The sequence below is a fragment of the Geotrypetes seraphini genome, chromosome 1 (assembly GCF_902459505.1).
Source record: "Geotrypetes seraphini chromosome 1, aGeoSer1.1, whole genome shotgun sequence".
Lineage (NCBI taxonomy): Eukaryota > Metazoa > Chordata > Amphibia > Gymnophiona > Dermophiidae > Geotrypetes > Geotrypetes seraphini.
Window position 1 is genome coordinate 213,843,053 of NC_047084.1, and position 24,282 is coordinate 213,867,334.

The following is a 24,282-nucleotide window of genomic DNA, read 5'->3' on the forward strand; positions in this document are numbered from 1 at the left end:
ATCATGAAAACTTGAAATTCAATAAAGAAATAATTACATAATTTGTAGCATGTCAGTACATCAGATACCACTTGAACTTTTATGCACAGAAATTATTTATCTTTGCACAGGATATCATAGTTAAGAAAAAAGGCTGATGAGCAATTAGGATATTTTATGAAATTACATCTTTAAACTCAATGAAATGTTGGGCAGGGGCAAGGGCAGCAAGGATGCCAAGTCTCATTAATTAGGACTGCGTCACATTAAATTAAGAACATAAGTATTACCATAATTGGACAGACCGAAGGTCCATCAAGCCCAGTATCCTGTTTTCAACAGCAACAGCCAACCTAGGACACAAGTACCTGGCAAGATCCCAAGGAGTAAAACAGATTTTATACTGCTTATTTTAGAAATAAACAGTGGATTTCACCAACAAAATCTTAATAACAGCCAAGTGGTCCCACCAGTAAAAAGAAATCTAAGCATGTCTTCCTGCATACAATGTCTCCCCCCCATGCTGTGAAACCTTTGTTGCATATTTTTGGCAATAGAGTGGATGCAGTTTTCAGCCTGGAACATTTATTTAGGTAACAGTTTAATTATGTGGGAAAATTTCTTTTCAGAGGCCCCAATGAGAAACAAATATTTTGACAATTTTTTCATTTGCAAAGCAATATGATACAGTTTTCTAGTTTTATACCATGTGTATACTATCTGAAAAATCTCACTTTTTGGCTTTCAAACTTAAAATTCTAGTTAGTATACAGAGATTAGGTTCTTACCTTGCCAATATCTTTTCTAGTAGATAGATGTGTCATTCTGAACATACAGGTAGTATCCCAGTGCTAGCGAGCTATGCAGACAGAATACTCTCCAGCTTTTGAATCCCTCCTCCTTCACTAGAGAGCTCTACTGCCCCCTTCAGTTTGTACCAAAGCAGGCAATGGCCCCATAGAGGGGTATGGGAAAACTCCGTTCTGCTCTGAAATCATAATAAACATATTAAACATTGCCATTAAACAATCAAAACAGAAACATTTATGTGACACAAGTATAACCCCAAAGTGTTATAGCAATAGTTTGGTCTTTATACCCTTAAAGACTGACTGACATGCAAATATCAGTTTGGATTCAAATTTTCTGATAGAGATAGTAGGTAAGCATAGGAGATAACTGATAGGGAAGTGCTCCAGAATTAAACACCTATCTACTAGAAAAGATATTAGCAAGATAAGAACTTAATCTCTTTTTTTAGTGCAATAGGTGTGTCATTCTGGACAGAAGGGATGTACAAAAGCAGTGAATCACTAATAGGATATGGAAGATGGTGAAGTGAGGTTAACTAGAACCATCCACAAAGACAAACCACCCCACGTCAGAGTGTCCAATATAAGAAAGGAGGGTAAAGAGTCTCAGAAACCCGTTGGTTAAACATATTAATGTGTATTATCATAGCATCATGGATTAGAATATTAATCATTGGCCCTTGTTACCACCTCCTCCTTAATGTTTTGCTAAAAACTTGCTGTTGTTAACTTGTTAAATGCAACTCTTAATAAGACATCACAACAGTATTTTCACTTATCTTTAATATGCAGAATCACTAGCCTGCCCCAAACTGCCCCGATGGGACCCGTTTAACCATACATAGGCTTTGTCAAGGGTTCTAAATGAGCTAATCTGAAGCGTCCTTCCTCATTTAGGGGCTAGAATTTAGATTACTTACTGTTGTGATATCTTATTAAGAGTTGCATAAAACAACAAGCTCCATATACAAACAATAGTAAAACATTGTAGCAAAACCTCTGACAGTGGGCCCATAAGTGACAGGCTGGGTCAGGAACTGATTGAGTGGAAGATGACAGAGGGTAGTGATCAATGGAGATCGCTCTGAGGAAAGTGATGTTACCAGTGGTTCTGTTCTTGGGCCTGTTCTTTTCAACTTTTTTATAAGTGATATTGCTATCAGGTAAGATTTGCCTCTTTGCGGATGATATCAAAATCTATAATAGAGTAGACACCCCAGATGAGGTGAACAACATGAAGAAAGACCTAGTGAAGCTTGAAGAATGGTCTGATATTTGGCAGCTAAAAGTTAATGCTAAGAAATGTAAGGTCATGCATTTAGGCTGCAAAAACCCAAAGGAACGGTACAGTTTAGGACAGGGGTGTCAAATGTCGGTCCTCGAGTGTCACAATCCAGTCAGATTTTCAGGATTTCCCCAATGAATATGCATGAGATCTATTTGCATGCACAGCTTTCATTGTATACGAATAGATCTCATGAAAACCCGACTGGATTGCGGGCCTTGAGGACCTACATTTGATATCCCTGGTTTAGGGGGTGAAGAACTTATGTGCACGACAGAAAAGTGGGACTTGGGTGTGATTGAATGTGATGATCTTAAAGTGGCCAAACATGTTGAAAAGTTGACGGTGAAAATGCTAGGGTACAATGGAAGAGGTATGGCAAGTAGGAAAAAGGAGGTATCAATGCCCCTGTATAAGACTCTGGTGAGACCTCATTTAGAAGATTGTATACAATTCTGGAGACTGCACCTTCAAAAAGATATAAAAAGGGTGGAGTCGGTCCAGAGGAAGGCTACTAAAATGATGTGTGGTCTTCATCATAAGGCATATTGGGGCAGATTTAAAGATCTTAATATGTATATTTTGGAGGAAAAGCAGGCGACATGATAGAGACATTTAAATACCTAAGTGACATAAATACCTAAGTGACATTTAAATACCTAAGTGACATAAATGCACATGAATCGAGTCTCTTTCAGTTGAAAGGAAACTCTGGTTTGAGAGGGCATAGGATGAAGTTACGAGGTGATAGGCTCATGAGTAATCTAAGGAAATACTTTTTTACAGAAAGGGTGGTAGATGCGTGGAACAGTCTCCCTGAAGAGGTGGTGGAGACAGACTGAGTCTGAATTCAAGAAAGTGGGGGATAGGCATGTGGGATCTCTTGGAGAGAAGAATGGTTACTGCGGATGGACAGACTGGATGGGCCATTTGGATTTACCTGCCATCATGTTTCTATGTTTCTAAGTTCATCTGATTTTTAGATTGAAAAAGTTAGAGTGCCTTTTACTTTTTTTTTTTTTTTAATAAATCTTTATTCATTTCATTTAAAAACATTTGAATTCTTACATTTGATCGTATCATTCTAAAATATTATACCCCCCTCATTTTATATATATTTATTTATATATATATCTAATATAATAAAATGCTAGGCCGCGCATGCGCACTAAAAAAAAACGTGTTCCCTGATCTGTCGGGTTTTTTTTAGTGTGCATGCGCGGGTTGTACGTCACCAAACTCGGCAACGCAAGCCATGTCCGCCGTCGGCCTCGAGCTCCTGGGGGCCGGCGGCTCGAGTCACCCAGCCGGTGCTGAGTCCCCCCCACTCCCACTTCAGCTGGCACGGACGGTTTGAGAATGAGGGAGAGAACAACGCAGCCAGACAGACCGCGGGAAGGGAAAGGGGGGGAGGGTTTCGAGGGAGCTGGCTGGCCGCATAAATTATTTTAATTTGAAATCTGCCGCCGTCGCCACGGCTCCTCTCTCATCTTCCGACATAATATAAGTGCAGCTCATGAGAGGAGCCGCGGCGGCGGCTTTGAAAACGGCTCCCTTAGTTCGCTGCATTTTTTTTTTAAGTTTAAAACTGCCGCCGTGGCTCCTCTCACGATCCCGGCCTGTGTCAGAGAAGGCTTCCGACGCAGGCCGGATCGTGAGAGGAGCCGCGTAGGCATCTTTAAACTTAAAAAAAAATCCAGCAAAGAACTAAGGGAGCCGTTTTATCTCCATGCTGCTACGAAGGAACAGGTGAGGGGGAGGGAAATGCTGATGCTGATGCACAGGGAGCAGGCAGGCATGGCAGGCAAGCAGGGGAAGAGGGAAAGGGGCTGCTTTGGGGGTAGGGGTGTGCTGGGGGCACATAGCAGTCATGGGCAGGGGATCACAGAACAGGCAGGCATGGCTCAACAAGGTGAGAGGGAAAGGGGGCTACTTTGGTTTCCTGGGCCAGACAGCAATCATAGGGGGGAAACAGAAAGGGGCCACGGAGCAGGCAGGCATGGCACAAAAGGGGGCAGGGGCATTGGGAAACGGGGCTGCTTTGGGGGGAAGGGTGTTCTGTGGGCACACACCAATCATGCCGGGGAAGAGAAGGGGGCCACAGAGAGATAGGCAGGCATGGCGCAAGACAGAGACACAGACAGAAAGAATGACAGACAGCATCCAAGCACAGAGAGAGAAAGGAAAAAAAAAAACAGTCGTCTACTCTAGCACCTGTTGCACAGGGGGAGAACGAAAGAGATGCTGATGGACAGGGGGTTGAAGAAAAGGAACGGAGGACTAATGTTGGACAGGGGGAGAAGGAAAGAGGTGCTGCTGGACAGGGGGGAGGTAAAACAAAGGGAGAAGGGCTGCTGCTGCATAAGGAGAGCAGTGAAGGGGTGGTGGTGGACATAGGGGAGGTAAAAGGAAGGGAAAATGGACAGGGGGAGCAGGCAAGGGGTGGTGATGGACAGCCAAGGAAAAAGAAAGGCAGAAAGAAAAAAAGCGGCTAAGGAGAGAGAGAGAAAGAAATAAAGACAGACACACACACATATGTTCTAGCACCCGTTAATGTAACGGGCTTAAAGACTAGTATATATATATATATATATATATATATAATGATCTATTTCTTTAATAATCAAATTTTCCCTTCCCCCACCCTCCCTCATATGTCATATATTATGTCAGAGTGTTTTACAAGCTAGGATGTTTTTCTTATAAAGTATACATGGTTTCGTTCCTGGTTATTTGAGAGATCATTATAAATTTCCAAATTCAAGATGTTCTTTGCGCATTTCATCATTGTTTGAATTCCTTTTGGTTAGGGGTTGTCAATATAAAAGTTACTACAACCATTTGCTATCATATCATCTATTTGGAATTCTGATTTTTGTCAGCTTTTCTCCATCTCTACATCCTACAAGAATTTTAAGAAACTGTTAAAAACTTACTTTTACAAAAAGTTCTTGTAAATGTTCTGAAAATCCATCTGTTCAACACTTAATCTCCTGTATCCTCTCTTCCTCTCCCTTTCTCCTGTCCAGGGCAGGATTAATTTGTCGAAGGCCCCTAGGCACACAAGTACACTGGGACCCGTGCCCCGCCCCACCCCACCAGGTGCCCAGGCGGAAACAGGAAGCTGCGTCAGAGGGAAGCTTTGGGCAAGCAGCACCGCTTGCACAATTACAGTTCCCGTTGCCTTTCTTACCCGCATTGCTTGCTTGTCTTACTTTCTGTCGATGGGGGAGGGCTGCGTTGCCGATTGGGGTGGGGACCACATTGCCAATCGCGGGGAGGGGGGGAGATCAATGCTGACCATTTCAGGCCCTAGGCACGTGTCTACTTGGCCTATTGGTTAATCCTGCCCTGCTCCTGTCCCTCTCCTTCCTCTTCCCTCTCACCTCTCCCTTAAGTCGCCTTGAGCCTTCGTAGGTATGAGCGACACACAAATAGATTAGATTAGATGTGAAGTTTTGTAAAAACCAGCTTGTAACCTCTTTCCAGTACACAACAGTCTGATGAGAACTTTGTCCAAGCTTTCACACAGTCTGAGAGCCATCTTCCTATCTTCAAGGGAGCTCTGAATCTGGTATCATTGTACTTTATTGGAGGATATAGTGGAACTAGAATTAGAGACCTGGTTCACCTGGGACCCAAGAATCTCTGTCTGTATCCGTAGAAGGATCTCCAAGAGGAGACTCCTGAGAACTGCCGAAAGTGCATGCCGCCACGAAAATTAGACAGCCCAGAGCCTGTCAAGGTTCAAGGTCTACTATCAGGTAGAGAATTTGGCTGATGATCTGCTATGCTGGTCATGAGAACATCCAGACCCTCTCCAAACAACATTTGTCCCTTTTAAGGATGAGTTTGAATAAGCCAAAACTTTGCTCTTAACACTGATGATGTTGTATAGAACACCAACTACATAATGCACTCCAGCTAATAGGAGCTGGGGGTAAAGGCTCGCCCTCCTCCAGCTCAAGACCCCACAACGTGGTATGACAGGTGCATGTCACAAAGGGAGCTGCTGCGGCTACTTTGATTCCCAAGGATAGTGCTTGAAATTGTCTTTTAAGAATCACATCCACTCTGTGATCCTGCATATCCTTTAATACCATGCCTCCTTCACTTGATAGGGATATGTGCTTAGTTACCTGCGCTACCAAGGAATCTACCTTGGGCTGAGCGAACAGTTGCTGACACTCCTATGCCATCAGATACAGCTAAGCCATAGTCTTGGCTACCTTAAGGGACCCTTCACGAGCATCTCAATGCTCTGTGATCAATACAATGATATCAGGATGCCGGGATGCAAAGAAGACTGGGCTCTCACGTTGCTCATTATAGAGCAGGGCGCAGAGGAAACTTGCTGGGAGACCAAGTTTAACTCCCACAATGAGTCATTGATGAGCTCTAACAGAGCTGAGGGTCTGAACAGCAGGTGGATCATGGGGGTCATCCCCTTGATTGAGGGTCACCACTGTATCTAGCGCACACACACCTGCCCTGTGACCCTGCAGTTCCTGACAGGTAGAGCTCACTCTGTGACAATAAGGACATAGAAATGTTTATGTTTATTAGTTATAATAAGTTATTAAATGAGGAGTCAGTTGGGAATTACATTTTTTATAAAATTCACTGGTTATGCCATCTGGACCTAGGGCTTTATTTGAGGCTAATTTAGATATGGTAGTTAAAATTTCCTGGGATGTGATAGGGGAATCTAGTTCTTGTTTAAGGTGTTAAGGTATAACAGGATGAGAGATAGGGCTCCTTTTACTAAGGTGTGCTAGCGTTTTTAGCGCACGCTGCATTGCCGCACACGCTATGTGCCAAGAACTAATGCCAGCTCAATGCTGGCGTTAGCATCTAGCGTGCACTAAACGCACGCTAAAACTGCTAGCGCAGCTTAGGAAAAGGAGCCTATAGTGTCTAAAAATTGAGAATTAGCTTGTTCAGATGATGAAATTTCAGATTGATATAATTGGGAATAAAATTGTTCAAATTCAGTCTGAATTTGTTTAGGATCTGTAAGAGTATGATTTTTTGAATTTTTAATTGAGGAGATATGAAATTTTTCTTTTTTACTCTTTAAATATTTTGCCAAAGATGTACCCATTTTATTATCTCCAAGGTAGTGTCCTGATTTTTGTATAAAAATATCATGTTTAGCAATACAAGAGAGTATTGAATTGTACTCATATTTCATTTTCAGCAGTTGAGTATACAAGAGTGAATTTCTTTTGGGGTCTAACATGTATTGACTTTCAACATTTTTAATGTTAGATTCCAGATCACTAAGTGCTTCTTCTATTAAACTGAGCTAGCAGTTTTCTAGCGCAGGAAGCTACACTGAATGGCCCGCGCTACTCCCCAAAGATTTCTGTAAAGCTCTGAAAAATTCAGTGGAATCCGTAACTGGGGCATAAATGTTCAGCAGTATAAAGGAAGTATTTTGAAGTGAGGCATAAATAAGACACCATCTAACTTCAGTATCATTATCCTGGGATATGATAGATAATTGCAGAGAGGATTTTACGTAAATTGAAACACCATTTTTTCCCTATTAGTTGGTGAAAAGTATGGAGAGGAGTACCCTTTAATTAAAGTTTTGGAGCTATCTGTGGATGAGAGATGTGTCTCTTGAAGCATTAAAATATCTGGATTAAAGGATCATAAATATTTTGATACCTTCTTACATTTTATACAGTGATTTAGACCTTTGACATTAAAGGAAATTATATGTAATTTCAACATTTAAAAGCAGTTAGAACAGGTGTACAGAATAATCTGGATAAGGCTCAAGGGTAATAACAATAATAAATCTGAGAAATTAGGCATGAAAAGTACAACATACAAAGATAAATGACTTCTTGAAGTAATGAACATAACAAGGTGGCACAACACGAGAGGCTCAAAAAGCCAAAGATGTGCCTTCTGAAAGAAGGAGAAATAGGATCGGGTGGGTCTGAAAACCACTATTGGCTGACATCAGCACAGATGGCCAGTTCCACCAAACGGCAAGATGAGAAGCAACGTGCAATAACATTCTGACTTTACGGAGCTCCCATCATAGGATATTGTGCAGGATGATGGTCCTCTCTGCATTTTGATGGAGTCAATGAATTTTTACAGATCCGAAGGATCCGAGTACATAGATGTTTTATTGTTATAGATGACTTTCATATGCGTAGGATATCAGTGCCCAAATCTTGCACCTATGTCTTTCAAATTCTGATGCTGCTGTAGGAAGATTTTATGTCGAGCTACAGTCGTTTTCACTAGATAAGAATGAAGAGGATTTTTCTCCCTTGATATAAAAGGTGTTTCTTCTCTTTCAAAGCATTAAGTATTAGGAGAGTGTGCTAATATCTTAGTATTTTTGCCACAATTGGACGTGGGCTTTTTAAACTCGTGGATGGTCTCGAAGGCATTCGATGCGCTCGTTCTATTTCTCCAGTGGCTCAGCGAACTTGAGGCCCAACAGTGATGGAATGAGATCTGTGAGAAAAATAATCATATCAGGGCCATCGGAATTTTCAGGTATGCCCAGAATACATATATTCTTTCTGCGGCTTCTATTAGCCAGGTACTCCGGATCATTTTTCAGGTGGGCAATATCTTGATCATGTTTAGACACCAGCACAATACTTTTTGAATGTTTAATTGTGAGATCTTCTAGTGCACATGTGTCAAACACAAGGCCCGCGGGCCAAATCCGGCCCGCCAGGCCTTGCAATGTGGCCCGCACCGCGCTGTCATCACTGCACGCCGCTGCGTTCCATCACAATGACGCGCGGTGACATAGGAGGCTTGTGATCTCGCCGGCCGTACTTGCTATCTATCTCCCCCCATCGACCGCCCCCCCCAAGAACCTCCAACCGCCCCCCCAGCCGACCCGCGACCCCCCTGGCCGACCCCCACGACACCCCCACCCCCCTTCCCCGTACCTTTCTGTAGTTGGCCGGACAGACGGGAGCCAAACCCGCCTGTCCAGCAGGCAGCCAACGACGGAATGAGGCCGGATTGGCCCATCCATCTCAAAGCTCCGCCTACTGGTGGGGCCTAAGGCGCCTAGGCCAATCAGAATAGACCCGGGAGCCTTAGGTCCCACCAGTAGGCGGAGCTTTGAGACGGATGGGCCAATCCGGCCTCATTCCGTCGTTGGCTGCCTGCCGGACAGGCGGGTTTGGCTCCGGTCTGTCCGGCCAACTACAGAAAGGTACGGGGAAGGGGGGTGGGGGTGTCGTGGGGGTCGGCCAGGGCGGTCGATGGGGGGAGGGGGGGTTGCGTCGAGGGCAGGAGGGCCTGGGATCCCTCCTGCCCGTAATGTAGTGCGGGGTGGGGGTAGGGGGTCGCCGTGGTCAGGAGGGTTTGGGCTCCCTCCTGGCCCGAACAACTAGCGGGGGGGGGGGGGGGTCGCCAGGACCAGGAGGACTTGGGCTCCCTCCTGGCCCGATATTGTCGGGGAGTTGGGGAATCGACGGGGCAAGAGGGCTTGGGCTCCTTTTTGCCCCGATCGTGTCGGGGAGTCGGGGGGGCAAGAGGGCTTGAGCTCCCTCTTGCCCCGATCGTGTTGGGAGTCGGGGAGTCGGCGGTCCTTCGGGGTGGGGGAGCAGGTGCGTGCGAGCGGTCCTGCTTGGGGTGAATCGGATGTCGGGGGGGGGGGGGAACTATGTAAAAAAAATACACAGCAGAAGCTGCCAGTTCCTGGCATAAAGTGTAGGCATAAAAATCGCAACAGAATCTGCTATCTGTACCCAGCCAGGCATTTATTGACTGACTTTTTCATTCTAACGCAGATTTCCAATAAACTACATCTTTTACTGCCAATATTGATCCCAAAATGTCCAGGAAAAGAAAAGTTGACGGTGAAGGCAGACAATTTAATGACAAATGGGAAAATGAATACATGTTTGTGCTTAGTGAGGGCAAACCAGTGTGTATATTGTGTTATGAGACAGTGTCGGTGATGAAAGAGTACAATATACGTCGTCATTTTGACACCAAACATAATGTTAAGTATGGCAAATATACTTTGGAAGAAAAGCATAAAATTGTTAAAGAACTAAAAGGCAAACTACAATCACAGCAGCAAATGTTTACAAAGGCTACAGCGAAAAATGATGCTGCAGTGAAAGCAAGCTTTATAGTGGCTGAAGAAATTGCCCGTACTTCAAGGTGTTTTTCAGAGGGTGCCTTTTTGAAGCAATGCATGCTAAAAGTGTGTGAGAAAGTATGCCCAGACCAGATACAGAGTTTTCAAACTGTCAGTTTGTCAAGAAACACCATTGCAGACAGAGTTCAAGAACTCTCAGGAAATCTATCATCACAGCTGGCCGAACAGGCATGCAGTTATCTCGCTTTTTCACTTGCTATCGATGAAAGCACAGACAACACTGATACAGCGCAGCTGTCCATCTTTATACGTGCTACGAAGACCGACCTCTCTGTCACTGAGGAACTTTTGGATGTAGCTGCCATGCATGGGACGACGACTGGTAGAGATATATTTGAGGCTGTGGAGAAATCTATAAATAATTTTAAATTACCCTGGGAAAAGTTGGTGGGGCTAACTACCGATGGCGCACCTTCAATGTGCGGAGAAAAGAAAGGCTTGGTTGGACTAATGAAGGAAAGAATGCAAAAAAGTCACTGCCACACACCCTTGATTACTTATCATTGCATTATCCACCAAGAGGCTATGTGTGGAAAAGTTCTGGACATGAATGACATAATGACCACAGTCATTAAAACTATTAACTTTATAAGGGCACGTGGCCTGAATCATCGCCAGTTCCAGCAGTTTTTACAGGAGGTGGGTGCAGAGCATGGAGACGTGCCATACCACACAGAAGTAAGATGGCTGAGCAAGAGCGCAGTCCTCAAAAGATTTTTTGAGCTCAGAGAACAAATTGCTCTTTTCATGGAAAGTAAAGGAAAGCCCTTGCCTGAACTGTCGGATCCCGCCTGGCTATGTGATTTTGCTATGATGTGTGATATATGCGAGCATCTCGCCCAACTGAATCTGAAGCTGCAGAGACGCAAACAAGTCATCACGAAGATGTCTGACATGATCACAGCATTCCAGCGTAAACTTCAACTATGGAAGTCCCAACTGGAACAGGACAATCTTGCCCACTTTCCCGTTTGTTTGAGTATCTCAACCACTATTTCTGGTACTTTTCCTTGCAGTCAGCTGGCTACCAAAGTTAGCCGTTTACTAAGTGAATTTGAGCGGCGCTTCTCTGACTTTAGAACACAGCACTCAGGCTTTGACATCTTTGCCAATCCTTTTACAGTTGATGTCAACAATGTGCCCCATCACCTTCAGATGGAGATAATCGAGCTTCAGTCTGACAGTGGCCTGAAATCAAGGTTTCAGGATGTTGAAATTGAGGACTTCTACCCTCTACTGCCCCCTGACTCAATGCCAGAGCTCCGACTTCATGCTGCCCGTATTCTATCCATGTTCGGGAGCACCTATCTTTGTGAACAGATGTTTTCAATAATGAATCTGAACAAAAACAAGCACAGATCACGCATTACCGATGACAACCTCCATGCTGTTTTGCGGGTTGCTACAGCCCAAGAAATAAAACCGAACATTGACTCATTGATACGGGGAAAACGGTGTCAGACATCTAGCCAGAAAACAAAACAATGAGCATTTTAGGTACATTCCAATATTACTGTTTTGCTTGATACCAATATTACTGTTTTGCTTGATAGCATGTGAGTTGGTTAACAGCACTGTTAAGGAAAAGATTGTTCCACTCATTTTAAATTCACATTTCTGGTTAACATTGTCAGTTTATGACTGTTCAGTAAACCATTCGGCCCGCGATTTAGGCTGGATTTTAGATTTTGGCCCCTTCTCTGATTGAGTTCGACACCCCTGTTCTAGTGCATCAATTCTGTGTCGAGCATCAGTAAATTGTGCATTTATCATTTCAATTTCTGTTCTAATCTGAGTTTCCTCAACTTGTTTTGACATTATACCTTTAAAGGATCTCATATCTGAGAGTAAGAGCTCCAATTGCGCCTCGATTGATTTTGGCCCTCACAATAACACACACAGATCAACTTTTAGATTATCCAACCCGCAACTAAATATCTATTAACAGAGAAAAAGGGGGTATAAAGGATAATTTATGATATTCACTTTAAACAATCTTCTTTTGCACATCAGTGTCTTAATTTATTTATATTAATATTTCATTCTTATTCACCCACTATTCTAATCATTTAGATAGTACCCTAATTGAACAATAGAACTCATCTCCAAATTTAATAGAGGTTGGAGTATCATAAAATATGCATTGTTCTCAGTAAAGAGACCTCTTATAACTTAGATGTTATTTCAAATCCTCATTCTAAATGCATGTGGTGTAATCATTTACTTCAAAATCTCCTTCCTAACCCTAATTATTATTTTTTTAAAATTAATTAAAAGAGCGGTCTAACTAACTGGGGGTGCAACCCTTTAATTAATTTTTTTAATGTTATTTCATTTATTATTGTGATATCAAACCTTAAAATCCATCTGTTATAAGAGGTCTCTTTACTGAGAACAATGCATATTTTATGATACTTCAACCTCAATTAAATTTGGAGATGAGTTCTATTGTTCAATTAGGGTACTATCTAAATGATTAGAATAGTGGATGAATAAGAATGAAATATTAATATAAATAAATTAAGACACTGATGTACAAAAGAAGATTGTTTAATGTGAATATCATAAATTATCCTTTTCCTCTGTTAATCGATTGATTTTGGCGCCATTTTATCTGGTGATCAAGGTTCATGTTTAGGCCTCTTACCGCTTGGGAGTGTAGAGTTGCTGCTCAGATTTAGAAGATTTTGCTGCAGCCATTTATAGATTTTGCTTCATCAGATTGGTCAGAGATGATCTCGATTGTCTATATGAAGCACCATCCTTCGGGAGAGCTCAGTCTGTGCATCAGATCGCCATGTTCATCAGGCCACGCCCCCCGTTATTAAAACCTTTATATACCGCATATATAACCAAAAAAGGATCAGAGCGGTTTACAATATAATTCAATCAAAATTGTGAAAAGAACTCAATTTAATTAGAAAATAAAAGGAAAAAAGTAACATTCCTAATACTAAAGCAGACGCACTCTGGGAGCCCCAGCCCCCTCGTGCATCTCCTGACATCCGTTAGGGATTTCAGCTATCCAGAAAAACTCTCCACACTAGATTAACAAATTCTAGAGAAAATGCTGTATTAGACAGCGCAGATCTCCTTTAGATGGACTCCAATTTGCGTCTCTTGGGCTCCATGGCCTTCCATGCCTCTGCATTTAGGATGAGCGGCATTCCAGATATCTGGAAGGGATTTACTCCCAACCAAAAGATACCCCCCCCGATCGTTTCTCACCCCTAGAGAGCAAAGGGGAGGCTAAGCCAACTGCTCCTGCCCCCCCCTTAACGTACTACGTGGCATGTGGTGTAAGGATATTCTTTGAGAGCCCATCCAGTGCAAACTTGGCATGAATTGGGGGGTAAAGGAGCCAGAGGACTCCATCCCTGTCAGTTTTGAGGCAAAAAGAGGTGATTTGAAGCTTTAAAAAAAAAAAAATTGGGAAATCCAAGATGGCCACTACAGCAGCATTTTGACGCAAAAAAAACAGCTTTAAAATGCTTTAATTTAAGCAAAAACCCAGTGATTTTAGGATTTTAGAGGTGGGGAAACCTAAATGGAAGGAGCAGAAACTTAGAAAAAAAAGGTTTCCTAATAGGCTGTAACAGCCTTACTCACTGTGACTTGTGCTGGGAATGTGCTGATTGAGCCTCGAACCCCTGCAGACCCACGGACACGAAAGGGGGGAGGTAATGCCTGACAGCAATGCTATAAGGGGAACAGACCCCAAACTCCAAAATGTTTCTGCAGGCTGGCCAACAGGTACCACAGAGGGATTGGCCTGTCAGCTGCAGACCTCAGTCTGCTTCTCCTTCATGCAGGCAAAGCTAGACCCTTGACTAGGGAAGCTCTAAGCACTATAATCCATCAAATCCCTCCCCAAAAGACTGAAACAAATAAGAAATATACAGAGCAGATCAGAAAGACTTCTTCCAGCTCGCGGTCAGAAGGATAAACTGAAGAGGGCAGCAGAGCCCTCTAGTGAAGGAGAAGGGATTCAAACGCTGGAGTGGATTCTTTCTGTATGGCTTTTTAGCACTGGGATATTACCTATCCATCCAGAATGACATACCTATTGCACTAGAAATCTCACTTTTTGGGATGGTTCACTCTTGGCATCTCTGGGAGTAGACATTGATGAACAGTTATGTCCTACTTCTTTTTTCATTTCCATAAGTCATGATTAGTGCCATAAGCAGTGGTGTAGCTATGAATGAATGGGCCCCAAATGGAAAAAAGTAAGATGGGCCCCCTATAACACCATATCTCTCCCAAGGTAGTGGGTACGGGGTGGGGAGGGGAGGGTAAACCACTTCAGACAAAGCTCTAGTAAACAAATCCTGCAAAATCAAACACATTCCAGAACTATACAGAAAACATGTCATAGAAATGGAAACTGAAATATAAGATAACAGAGATGCACATTTCCTAAAGCTTACATATTGCAATTAATAAATTCAGAAAAAGAATATGGTCATTGCTGGACAGACTTCTACAGCCTGTGTCCCTGATATGACAGATGGGTCAGGAGTAAGTATGCATATTTTATACCACATTCATATTATCTGAATACAGGTCTTGCCTATTGTGGAGGAGAGGGGAGGACATCTTACAGTAGAACTAAGTAAGTAAAATAGTGTGCTGATGGAGAGTCAGCTGAGAGGAGTGCAACGCTTCACATTTGGGGAGGTGACCTATAAAGAAATCAGTGGTTCCTTGTTGCCTGATTTCGCTTTGACTTTGTGTGGCTTAACATCAAGGGACCTACCATGGCTTGTCTGGTAATCTAGCTCTCCTTGGCATGATGGATCCAGCCGTGGGACCCTCCTGCCTCTTCTACCTCACCTTCGTCTCGGCCATTGTGTCCTGCCTTTGCCTTGCATAGGACTGAGCCTTATTTTAAAATTTCTAATTTGCTTAAATTTACTTTATTTTTATTTTTAAAGTAATTTTTGGTTTATTTTTGTTTTCACCCATAATGATTACTTGTTAGGATTATGTATATATCTTTTATCTTTCTCTATCTCTACCTTTCCTATCTATGGAGTTCCTTTCTGTTTTAAGTGTTACATTGTAAACTGCTTAAGTCAGTAAAATGCGGGAGCGGTATATCAAATTCTGAATAAACATAAAATGAATGAATACTAAATTGTTGGTTCAACATTTTCTTGATGATGAGTGTGACTATTGGGCAGACTGGAAGGACCAAGCAGGTCTTTATCTTCCATCATTTACTATGTTACTTTGTCTACCTTTGTTGTCCGAGTATTGATTTTGTCCCAGTGTCTCTTTTCTGCTTTTCTCTTAACTCTTTCTAGGATCATCTGTCCTTTTAATATGTCCACTATCCACCTTCCCTTTGAATCCCTTATCTGTCCTATGCACCTTCTCCCTTCTGTGTCCCTATGCCTCCCCACATCCAGTACTGCCCTTATGTGTTCCTGGTCCCTATGCTCCTTCCATGCCTAGTATCTCAACTCTGTGTCCCTGTGCCTTCTCTGTGTCCCTGTGCCTCCCATGTCTAACTTTACACCTCTCTTCTTCCTTTCCTCCTGCATTTCCCCAGGGTAAGCATCTCTCACTCTCTCTTCCTCCCCTTTTTGGGCCTGGTCTCTGTCTTCCTTCCACATCCCCACGGATCCATTATCTCTTCTCTCTCTCTCTTTCCCTATCCCCATGCAGATCCAGTATCTCTTTCTGCTGCTCCCTCCCCCATATGAGCCTGGCACTTCTTTCTCTTCCCCCTACCCTCTCATATATCCCCCATCTCTCTCTTCCCCCCTCAAGTCCAGTGTCCCTCTGCTTCCCCCTCAGGGGTCCGCATTACCCTGAAGCTCCCCTTCCCCAGGTCCTCCAGAGTCCTGGCGGCTAAGCAGAAGATGCAGCAATGTAAATACTTCTGCCTGTACCTGGCCCTGCCAGGATCTTTTCTCTGCTGCTTCTGCCACAAGAAGTGACATCAAAGGAAGCAGGGCAGCAAAAGAAAAGTACTGGCAGACCTACACACAGGCTACCTCTACCATCAGCTATCGGGATTCTGAAGGACCTGAGTTGGGGAGGCTGCATGGTGATGCCGACCCACACACACAAATGCAATAAAAGGGAGTGATGCCAAATACCTGGGGGAAGCATAGTGAGGTATCGAGGAAGGGAGACAGAGATGTGACAAAGCTTGATGGAGAGCAAAGGGCAGCAGGCAGCCCCTACCATTGTGCAGTTTTGGGAATTTTGCGGGTCTTGCTCAATGGTAAATATGTCCCTGGTCCATAAGCCTTTATTCATGACTATCCATGATTTTTTTTGCTATATTTTATATGTACCTTTAGGCTATATTTTATATGTACCCTTAGGCAAGAGCCATGCAACAAGGCTGCTTCTGGATTGCGACATTCTGGTCCCTACATATGAGCATGATGTCTAGGACTTCCTCCCACAGGACTGTGAATGACACTTCTGCAGCATCCAAGCCCTAGCTCACCCAAGGAGCAGAAGACCTCAGCCAGGAATGGAACGAAGATCTCTTAAGTACTACCACAGAGCTGCCCAAACACTCAACTCAATAGAAATTTGTCACTAGAAATATCTTTGTAGAAGTAAAAAAAAGGGTTTCAATTTTTTTTTTTTTTTTCATGTTTGAATTTTGCAAGATCACTTACCAGGGAACCTCTCTTTGTAACTGCCTCTCCCTTCATAACAACACAATCATCTTCTATTAAAGCAGGCCATACATGGTATACCACAAGAGGAGCTGAGAACTCAGAGTCAAAACTGCGACGGTATCTATGTAAATCGAGAAAAACACTGTATGAATGATCTTTCTTATAAAATGTTTAGAAATTGAAAAGTCTGCTCTCTGTTTGATACAATGTACTGTGGCATATATACTGGACATGCTGAGGCTGATGTTTAAATGAGATTCATTAACATTAACACACTCTTACACACCTTCTTTAGTGCACCTTACACACCTTCTTACACACCTTCTGGTGCATTAAAATTTACCTCCAATTTTAAAAAGGTTTTTTTAAGCACAGAAAAGTAAACTAAAGCAAAAGTAAATATGTTTGCTAAAATTGGTACATATTGATCCCATACAAAAGAAGGGATTAGGTATTACTCCCTAATTTAGGGAGGTGCATTAAACCCTGCAGTGCTTATTGTTGTTTCTTTAGATCAGAAATTTAAATCCAGATCAGACATGGAGTAATAGGAAAGGGACTTGTGTACTGCCTTTTTGTCACTTTGGCATTTCAAAGCAGTGGGCGCTGGAGGATTAAGTGACTTGCCCAGGGTCATAAGGAGCAGCACCAGGATTTGATCTCACAACCTCTGGGAATGGAGGCAGCAGCTCAACCAGTGAGCCACAGCTCTTCCTCTTGATTCATGTATTTGGTGCAAGTATTAATCAATGTTGTTGTAAAGAGGTCCCTGGGGCTGATGAGAGATTTCAGCCAAAAGTAAGAAGACCATGGTAGAATTATGTTTATCTTATTTGTATTTTCTATTTTTGGCTTTTATCATGGCATTGCAAATAGTGAATCATTACTATTTCCTGCATCAAAAAAGGCTATAGTCCAGTGGTTCCTAAACCCTGTTCTGGGGGACCCCCCGCCAGTCGGGTTTTCAAGATATCCCTAATGAATATGCATGAGAGAGATTTGCATACCTGTCGCTTCCATTATATGCAAATCTCTCTTATGCATATTCATTAAGGATATCTTGAAAACCCGACTGGCTGGGGGTCCCCCAGGACAGGGTTTGGGAACCACTGCTATAGACTGATCTCTGGCATAAGGGATTTCATGGGATATAGAAGATGCCTTCATCACAATCTATACTTATTAAATGAATAAGCCTATTAATCTAAGCAACAAGCTGCTGCAGAATATACTAAATATCAGCAAAATCTCTTCTGAACTCATGAAGTGTTGTAGTAGTGTTACCAAAATTTAAGACATTTGGATAGAATATTAATCTCAAATCTCAGGTGGGTGTTAATTATCAAGATAAAACCAATCTTAATCTGAACGTACTGCTATAGAAGTATAGTTGGGACCACCATTCACCCAAGACCACAAATATAACAAGAAAATTATAAAGATAAAGTACAGAAAAACAGACCTCAATAACTTGGCTCCCAGACTCCCAGACTCACAAGGTGTCAAATGGAGTCTACACTCACCATGGATCTGTAAAAAAAAAAAAAAAAAAACCCTCCACAAAACATGAAAAATAACTCTCAACCTTTGTCTTCTTACTTTCCAAAATGCATTTTCAACAGGATTCCACATCAATAAACTTCCTAAATTGTGATGGCTATTCAGGTGTAAATTGGAAAGTAAGGAGAAAAGATACGAGCGAAAGACTCTAGAGAAGAGAACTGCTTCCTCTGGATACCTCTAGTCAATATTTGTCAAACTCAAATATGCTAAAGAAGGAAGACATACTCCTCAAAAAAACATAGTAACATATTAAATGCCTTCAGATAAAGACCTGAATGGTCCATCCAGTCTGCCCTGTAATCACAATTTCATGATTAAATTGCCTTTTGTCTTTGATATTTCTGGGCCATAGACCTTAGAAGTCTACCTGGTACTGACCTTAGTTTCCAACTACTGGGGTTGCCATTGAAGCTCGCACCAGCCTTTCCAAACCATCTCGTTTGTGGGATTCAGACCATGAAAGTTAGCCCATTCATATTCTAATTAGTGATCCTTTGTTCATCCCATGCTTTTTTTAATTCCATCACAGTTTTCCTCTCTGCCACCTCCCTCAGGAGGGCATCCCAGGCATTCACCACCTATGGGAGGGACATTAGATACCCAAGCCAATCGGAGTCTTAGGCCCCTCCCCAGTGCATCTCAGGATGCACCGGGAAGGTGACCCCATCCCCAGTCTTTTGAGGTTTTGTTGGTGGGGTGGTGGGAGGGGGATCTTTGTTTAGGGTGGAGGGGTGCAGGGGGATGTGTCCAGGTGGCCCGGATACACAGGAGGGAGTGAGCATCACTCCTGTCTCTCTGGGTGCATCGCTGACGCAGAGGTTTCAGTCATCATTGGGGAGTTCAGAGATCCGCGGTGGGGGGGGGGAGGTGTGATGGCTGTAGTATGCATGGCTTTTTTTAAAAAAATAGAAGCAAATATTGAGTGTGGGCAACATGCACAACATCTGTGTCCCCTGAACAGCCGAGTGGCAGGAGGCTGCTTCAGGGTTTCTTCTGCCTTTCAGCTGTTCGGGCTTCCCCTGCAGGCTCTGCGCATGTGTGAGAGTCACTCTAACAGTGATTCATCGGTGGGATCGGACAGGGAATACAACAAACCTCTGCTCAAATCATTAGAAAGAAAACTTGTTTGCACATCAGTCACTCTTTTGGAATCGGCCCAAAAATCGGACCACAGCAGACCCACACGGTTTTACCGACCCTTTTTAGTGCATCTAGGCCTGACTGAGACCTTGCAAAACCACGTTAAGGTTTCATGAGGGAAACAGGTGTTTTACCAGTGGCCTGAGCTGAACTATCTCCATTAGGAATCTGGCAATGTCTGGATGAGACGTCAACGATGCCTTACGCATTCAAATCCTGAAAAAGGAGTCTCACTACTTGGACTCTGAGGGATGTCACTGTAAATCCCTTGTCAAGGCCAGCCTGAAGGAAGGTTAAGACCACGGAGATTGGAGCAAAGAAAGGCTCTGCCTTCTCTCTAATGCACCAGTGCTGGAAAGTTTCCCATGCCTTAGCATAAACAGAGCTCGTTGTAGGCTTTTTGGCACTGAGCAGAGTAGCAGTTACTACCTCTGAGTATCCCTTGCGCACTAACACAGTGCACTCAAGAGCCATGCTGTAAGAGCAAAGTGAGTCTGAAGAGACAGGCAGATCACAGGTCTCTGAGAAAGAAGATCCAGCTGAACTTGCAGTCTGAGACTTGTGCCCTTCTGAAGACACACTAGGTCTGCATACTACAGTCTGCAGGGCCAATCTGGAACCATGAGAATGACTGCTCCCTGTGAAGTATCCAGCCTATCATAGGCCACAGAGGAAACATGTACAAGAGCTTGCTCTTCAGCCAAGGCTGGATTAGAGCATCTAGACCTGCGCTTCTTATTTTTTACTGTCACCATCAGATGGAACATTGGGTGACCCCAATGCTGAGCAATAGATTGGAAGGCTGTTACAGACAGCGTCCATTCTCCTGGATCCAGAGTCTGCCTGCTAAAGAAATGGGCCTGGACATTGATCACTCCTGCTACACATGCCACTGAAAGAGCCTGAAGGTGAGACTCTCACACTTGAATTGTAAGCAGGCCTCCAAACTCAGTTGTGCACTCTTGGTGCCTATGCCACTGCAGTAGCATTGTTTGAAAAGACACAGACTACCTGTCTCTCCAGACTATTCCCCAACCTCTGCAATGCCAACTGAATGGCAAGAAGTTCCAATCTGTTGATTGACCACTTCCTTTGGGGGGCAAACAACCCTGGATCAGGTGTCAGTTGCAGTGAACTGCAGTGGTATCCATTGTCACAATTACCCACAAGGCAATTCTGAGGGGCTTGCCCCTTGATAATATCTGTGGACGGAGCCACCAGCTCATACTGGCCCTGGCAGGGACATCTGCAGGGGGTCCAACTGAGACCACCTCGATAGCAACACACTCTGGAAAAAAATGCATGTGAGCCTTTGCCCATGGGACCATGTCAATCGTGGCAGCCATGGGCATTTGGAGCTACGACAAGCTGGTTTGGCCAACAAGCTTGTTATTTGTGTGCAAAGCTTCTGTCTGCATGCCTCTGGAAGGTAGACATAACCTTCTGCTGTGTTGAGGAAGACTTCCAGGTAGTCCAGGGATTGGGACGGAACCAGCACTATCGAGCCTAGGCTCTGCAGGACCTGGACCACATAAGCCACTGCTTGTTTTCCTTCCAGGAACAATGGAGTTCTGATCAGCCAATCATTCAGGTATGGATGAACCTGCAAGCCCATCTTGCTTAGATGGGCAGCTCTACCACTATCACTTTGGTAAAGGGGCGAGAAGCTGTCACCAGCCCAAAGGGAAGAAACAACAACTGGTAATGGTTTTCCAGGACATGAAAACTCAGGAACTTTCTGTGTTCCGGAAAGATGGAAATGTGAAGGTAGGCCTCCGTCAAATCCAGCGAGGCCAGAAATTTCACTGGTGCTACTGCTGCTATGACTGAACAGTCTCCATGCGAAATTGCAGCACTTTCAACACCACATTAATGTGTGCAAGATCCAGAATGGGTCTCCAATCATCTAAACCTTTCTTGGGCAAGACCAAGTATATGGAGTATCAGCCTGAGCCCGAATCTTCAGGTGGCAAAAACTCTGTGGCCTGAATGTCTAACTGTAGCTGCGACCTTGCTCACTTTCTCTGGATATCCCCCAATAGAGTCCACAAACCAGTCTGTTAGGAGCTGGGCGAATTTGAGCTTTTAACCACTCTGAATGATCTCCAGCACCCATCTCTGATGAGATCTGTGCTCAGGCCTCCACATACTCCAAGAGCCGTCCCCCTATCTTCATGAGAACTGCTTGGGACTTGGTATCATTGTGCTTTCTTGGAGGTTTGAGTGGAACGAGAACTGGAGGCTTGGATTCGCCTGGGACCTGAGAATTTCTGTCTGGATCTGTGAGAGGAGGTTTCACCAGAGTACTGTCAAAAGCGATAGAACCATGAACAGTTGACCACCCAGGACCTCTAGAGGCTTGTGGTCTGCTGTCAGGTAGAGATTTCAGCCAATGATCTGCCATGCTGACCATGACATCATCCAGACCCTTTCTGAACAACATTTGTCCCTTGAAAGGAAGTCTGCTAAGAGCAGCCTTGGAGGAGAAATCTCCAAGCTCATTGCATGATCCAGAGCATTCTGTGGACTGAGATAAAATAAGCCAAAACTTTGCTCATAATGTCATAGAGAGCATTGATTACATAGAAACAGAAACATGATGGCAGAAAAAGGCCAAATGGCCCATCTAGTCTGCACATCCACAGTAACCTCTTTCTCTCTCCGAGAGATCTCACTTGCCTATCCCAGGCCCTTTTGAATTCAGACAGTTTCTGTCTCCACCACCTCTTCTGGGAGACTGTTCCATGCATCTACCACTCTTTCTGTAAAAAAGTATTTCCTTAGATTACTCCAGAGCCTATCACATCTTAGCTTCATCCTATGCCTTCTCATTGCAGAGTTTCCTTTCAAATGAAAGAGACTCGACTCATGCGCATTTATGTCACTTAGGTATTTAAACGTCTCTATCATATTTCCCCTCTCCCGCCTTTCCTCCAAAGTATACAGATTGAGATTTTTAAGTCTGTCTCAATACGCCTTATGATGAAGACCACATACCATTTTAGTAGCCTTCCTCTGGACCGACTCCATCCTTTTTATATCTTTTTGAAGGTGTGGCCTCCAGAATTGTACACAATATTCTAAATGAGGTCTCACCAAAGTCTTATACAGGGGCATCAATACCTGCTAATAGGAGCTGGGGCAAAGGCTCATCATTGGCCATCTCAAGCCTTTGCAACCAGATATGACAGGCGCGTGTGACACAGGAAGCTGCTGCAGCTGCCTTGATTCACAAGGCTAGCGCTTCAAATTGTCTTTTAAGAATCACACATCCACTCTGCGATCCTGCATATCATTTAATACCACACCTCCCTCAATTGGCATGGACGGGTCTGAACAGCCGGCAGACCGTAGGGTCATCCCCTTGATCGAGGGTCACCATGGTATCTTATGCATTTGCACCAACCTGCAATCCTGCATCTCCTGACAGAGGGGGCTCGCTCTGTGACAGTAAAGGCAAACAAATAGACCCCTCATCATCTGAGACTCTCTCAGAAGGCCCACTGGATCCTGGCCAGGCTCTGATACTGTGGTAGATATGCCTGGGGAGCCCAAACCCCCTCCCGTGCCTCCTGGTAAACTGCTAGAATTCCCTGGGGATCTCGTCTATCCAGATAAGCTCTCCACATCAGACTGATTAATTCTGAAGAAAATGTAGTATTAGGCAGTGCAGAATCTCCTTTAGATGACTCCAGTTTACATCTCTTGGGCTTTGTGTTCTCCCCGCTCTAGCATTTAGAAGGATTGCCATTCCAGGGCTCTGAAAGGTATTTACTCCCCACCAACAGACCCCCCAAAAAACTTTTTTCAACCCTAGAGAGCAAAGGGGAGGCTAAGCCAACTGCTCCCATCCCCCTTCACATGCTGCGAGGCATGAGGTGCAAGGGCGCTTTTTGGGCATCCATCCAGCACAAACCTGGCATGAATTAGGGGTAAAGAAGACCGAGGACTCCATCAAAACCAGTTTTGATGCATAACAAGGTGATTTGAAGGTTCTAGAGAATTTTGAAAAAAATTGGGAAATCCAAGATGGCTGCTCAGTAGCAGCATTCTGGTGCCCCCCCCCCCAAAAAAAAAAATAAAACCCAAACAAACAAAAAAACGGCTCCAAAATGCTTTAACTGAAATTTTAAAAAACAGCGATTTTAGAGGTGGAGAAACCTAAGGGAAGGGGCAGAAATCTTAAAAAAAAAAAAAGTTTTAAAGACCTCCCTGATCTTTCTCATAGGTGGAAAATATGCTGCAGCTTGCCTCAGCTCCAAAGGTAGCTGGATCTGGAAGAAGATATCACTGCCTCAAACAGACTGCTCCTCCAATTTTAAATCTTCGGGCTGTCAGTCCGGTGTCTGACTGAGTCTCAAATCCCTGTGGACCCGAAAGGTGGAGGTGAAACCCAGCCGACACCCTGTGGAACCGTACTGAACCTCCTATGGGTACCGGACAGCCTGCATTCAAGCCCCTGCAATGCAGTAGGTAAGTAGTGCAACAAGAGGAACGGACCCCAAGGTCCAAAAAAGTTTCTTCAGGCTGACCAACAGGTACCACAGAGGAATCAGTCTGTCCGCTGCAGACCTCAGTCTGCTTCTCTTTCATGCAGGCAGAGCTGAACTCTCGATGAAGGGAGCTCAAAGCACCAAAAGCTGTCAAAAATTTGTGAAAAGAACAGAAAAAAATAAAGAAATATACAAA

At 43.8% G+C, this 24,282-nt stretch overlaps 1 protein-coding gene across 5 annotated transcripts in view; it reads right to left on the reverse strand.

The window, feature by feature from the left end:
- Positions 1-24,282, reverse strand: part of SPATA18 (spermatogenesis associated 18) — a 218,097-nt gene that overhangs the window by 44,147 nt on the left and 149,668 nt on the right. For all 5 annotated transcript variants that reach the window (XM_033945672.1, XM_033945636.1, XM_033945653.1 and 2 more), the window contains one exon: positions 16,888-17,011. In XM_033945672.1, the coding sequence (XP_033801563.1) occupies positions 16,888-17,011 (124 nt within the window). The remainder of the gene's footprint in view (positions 1-16,887; positions 17,012-24,282) is intronic.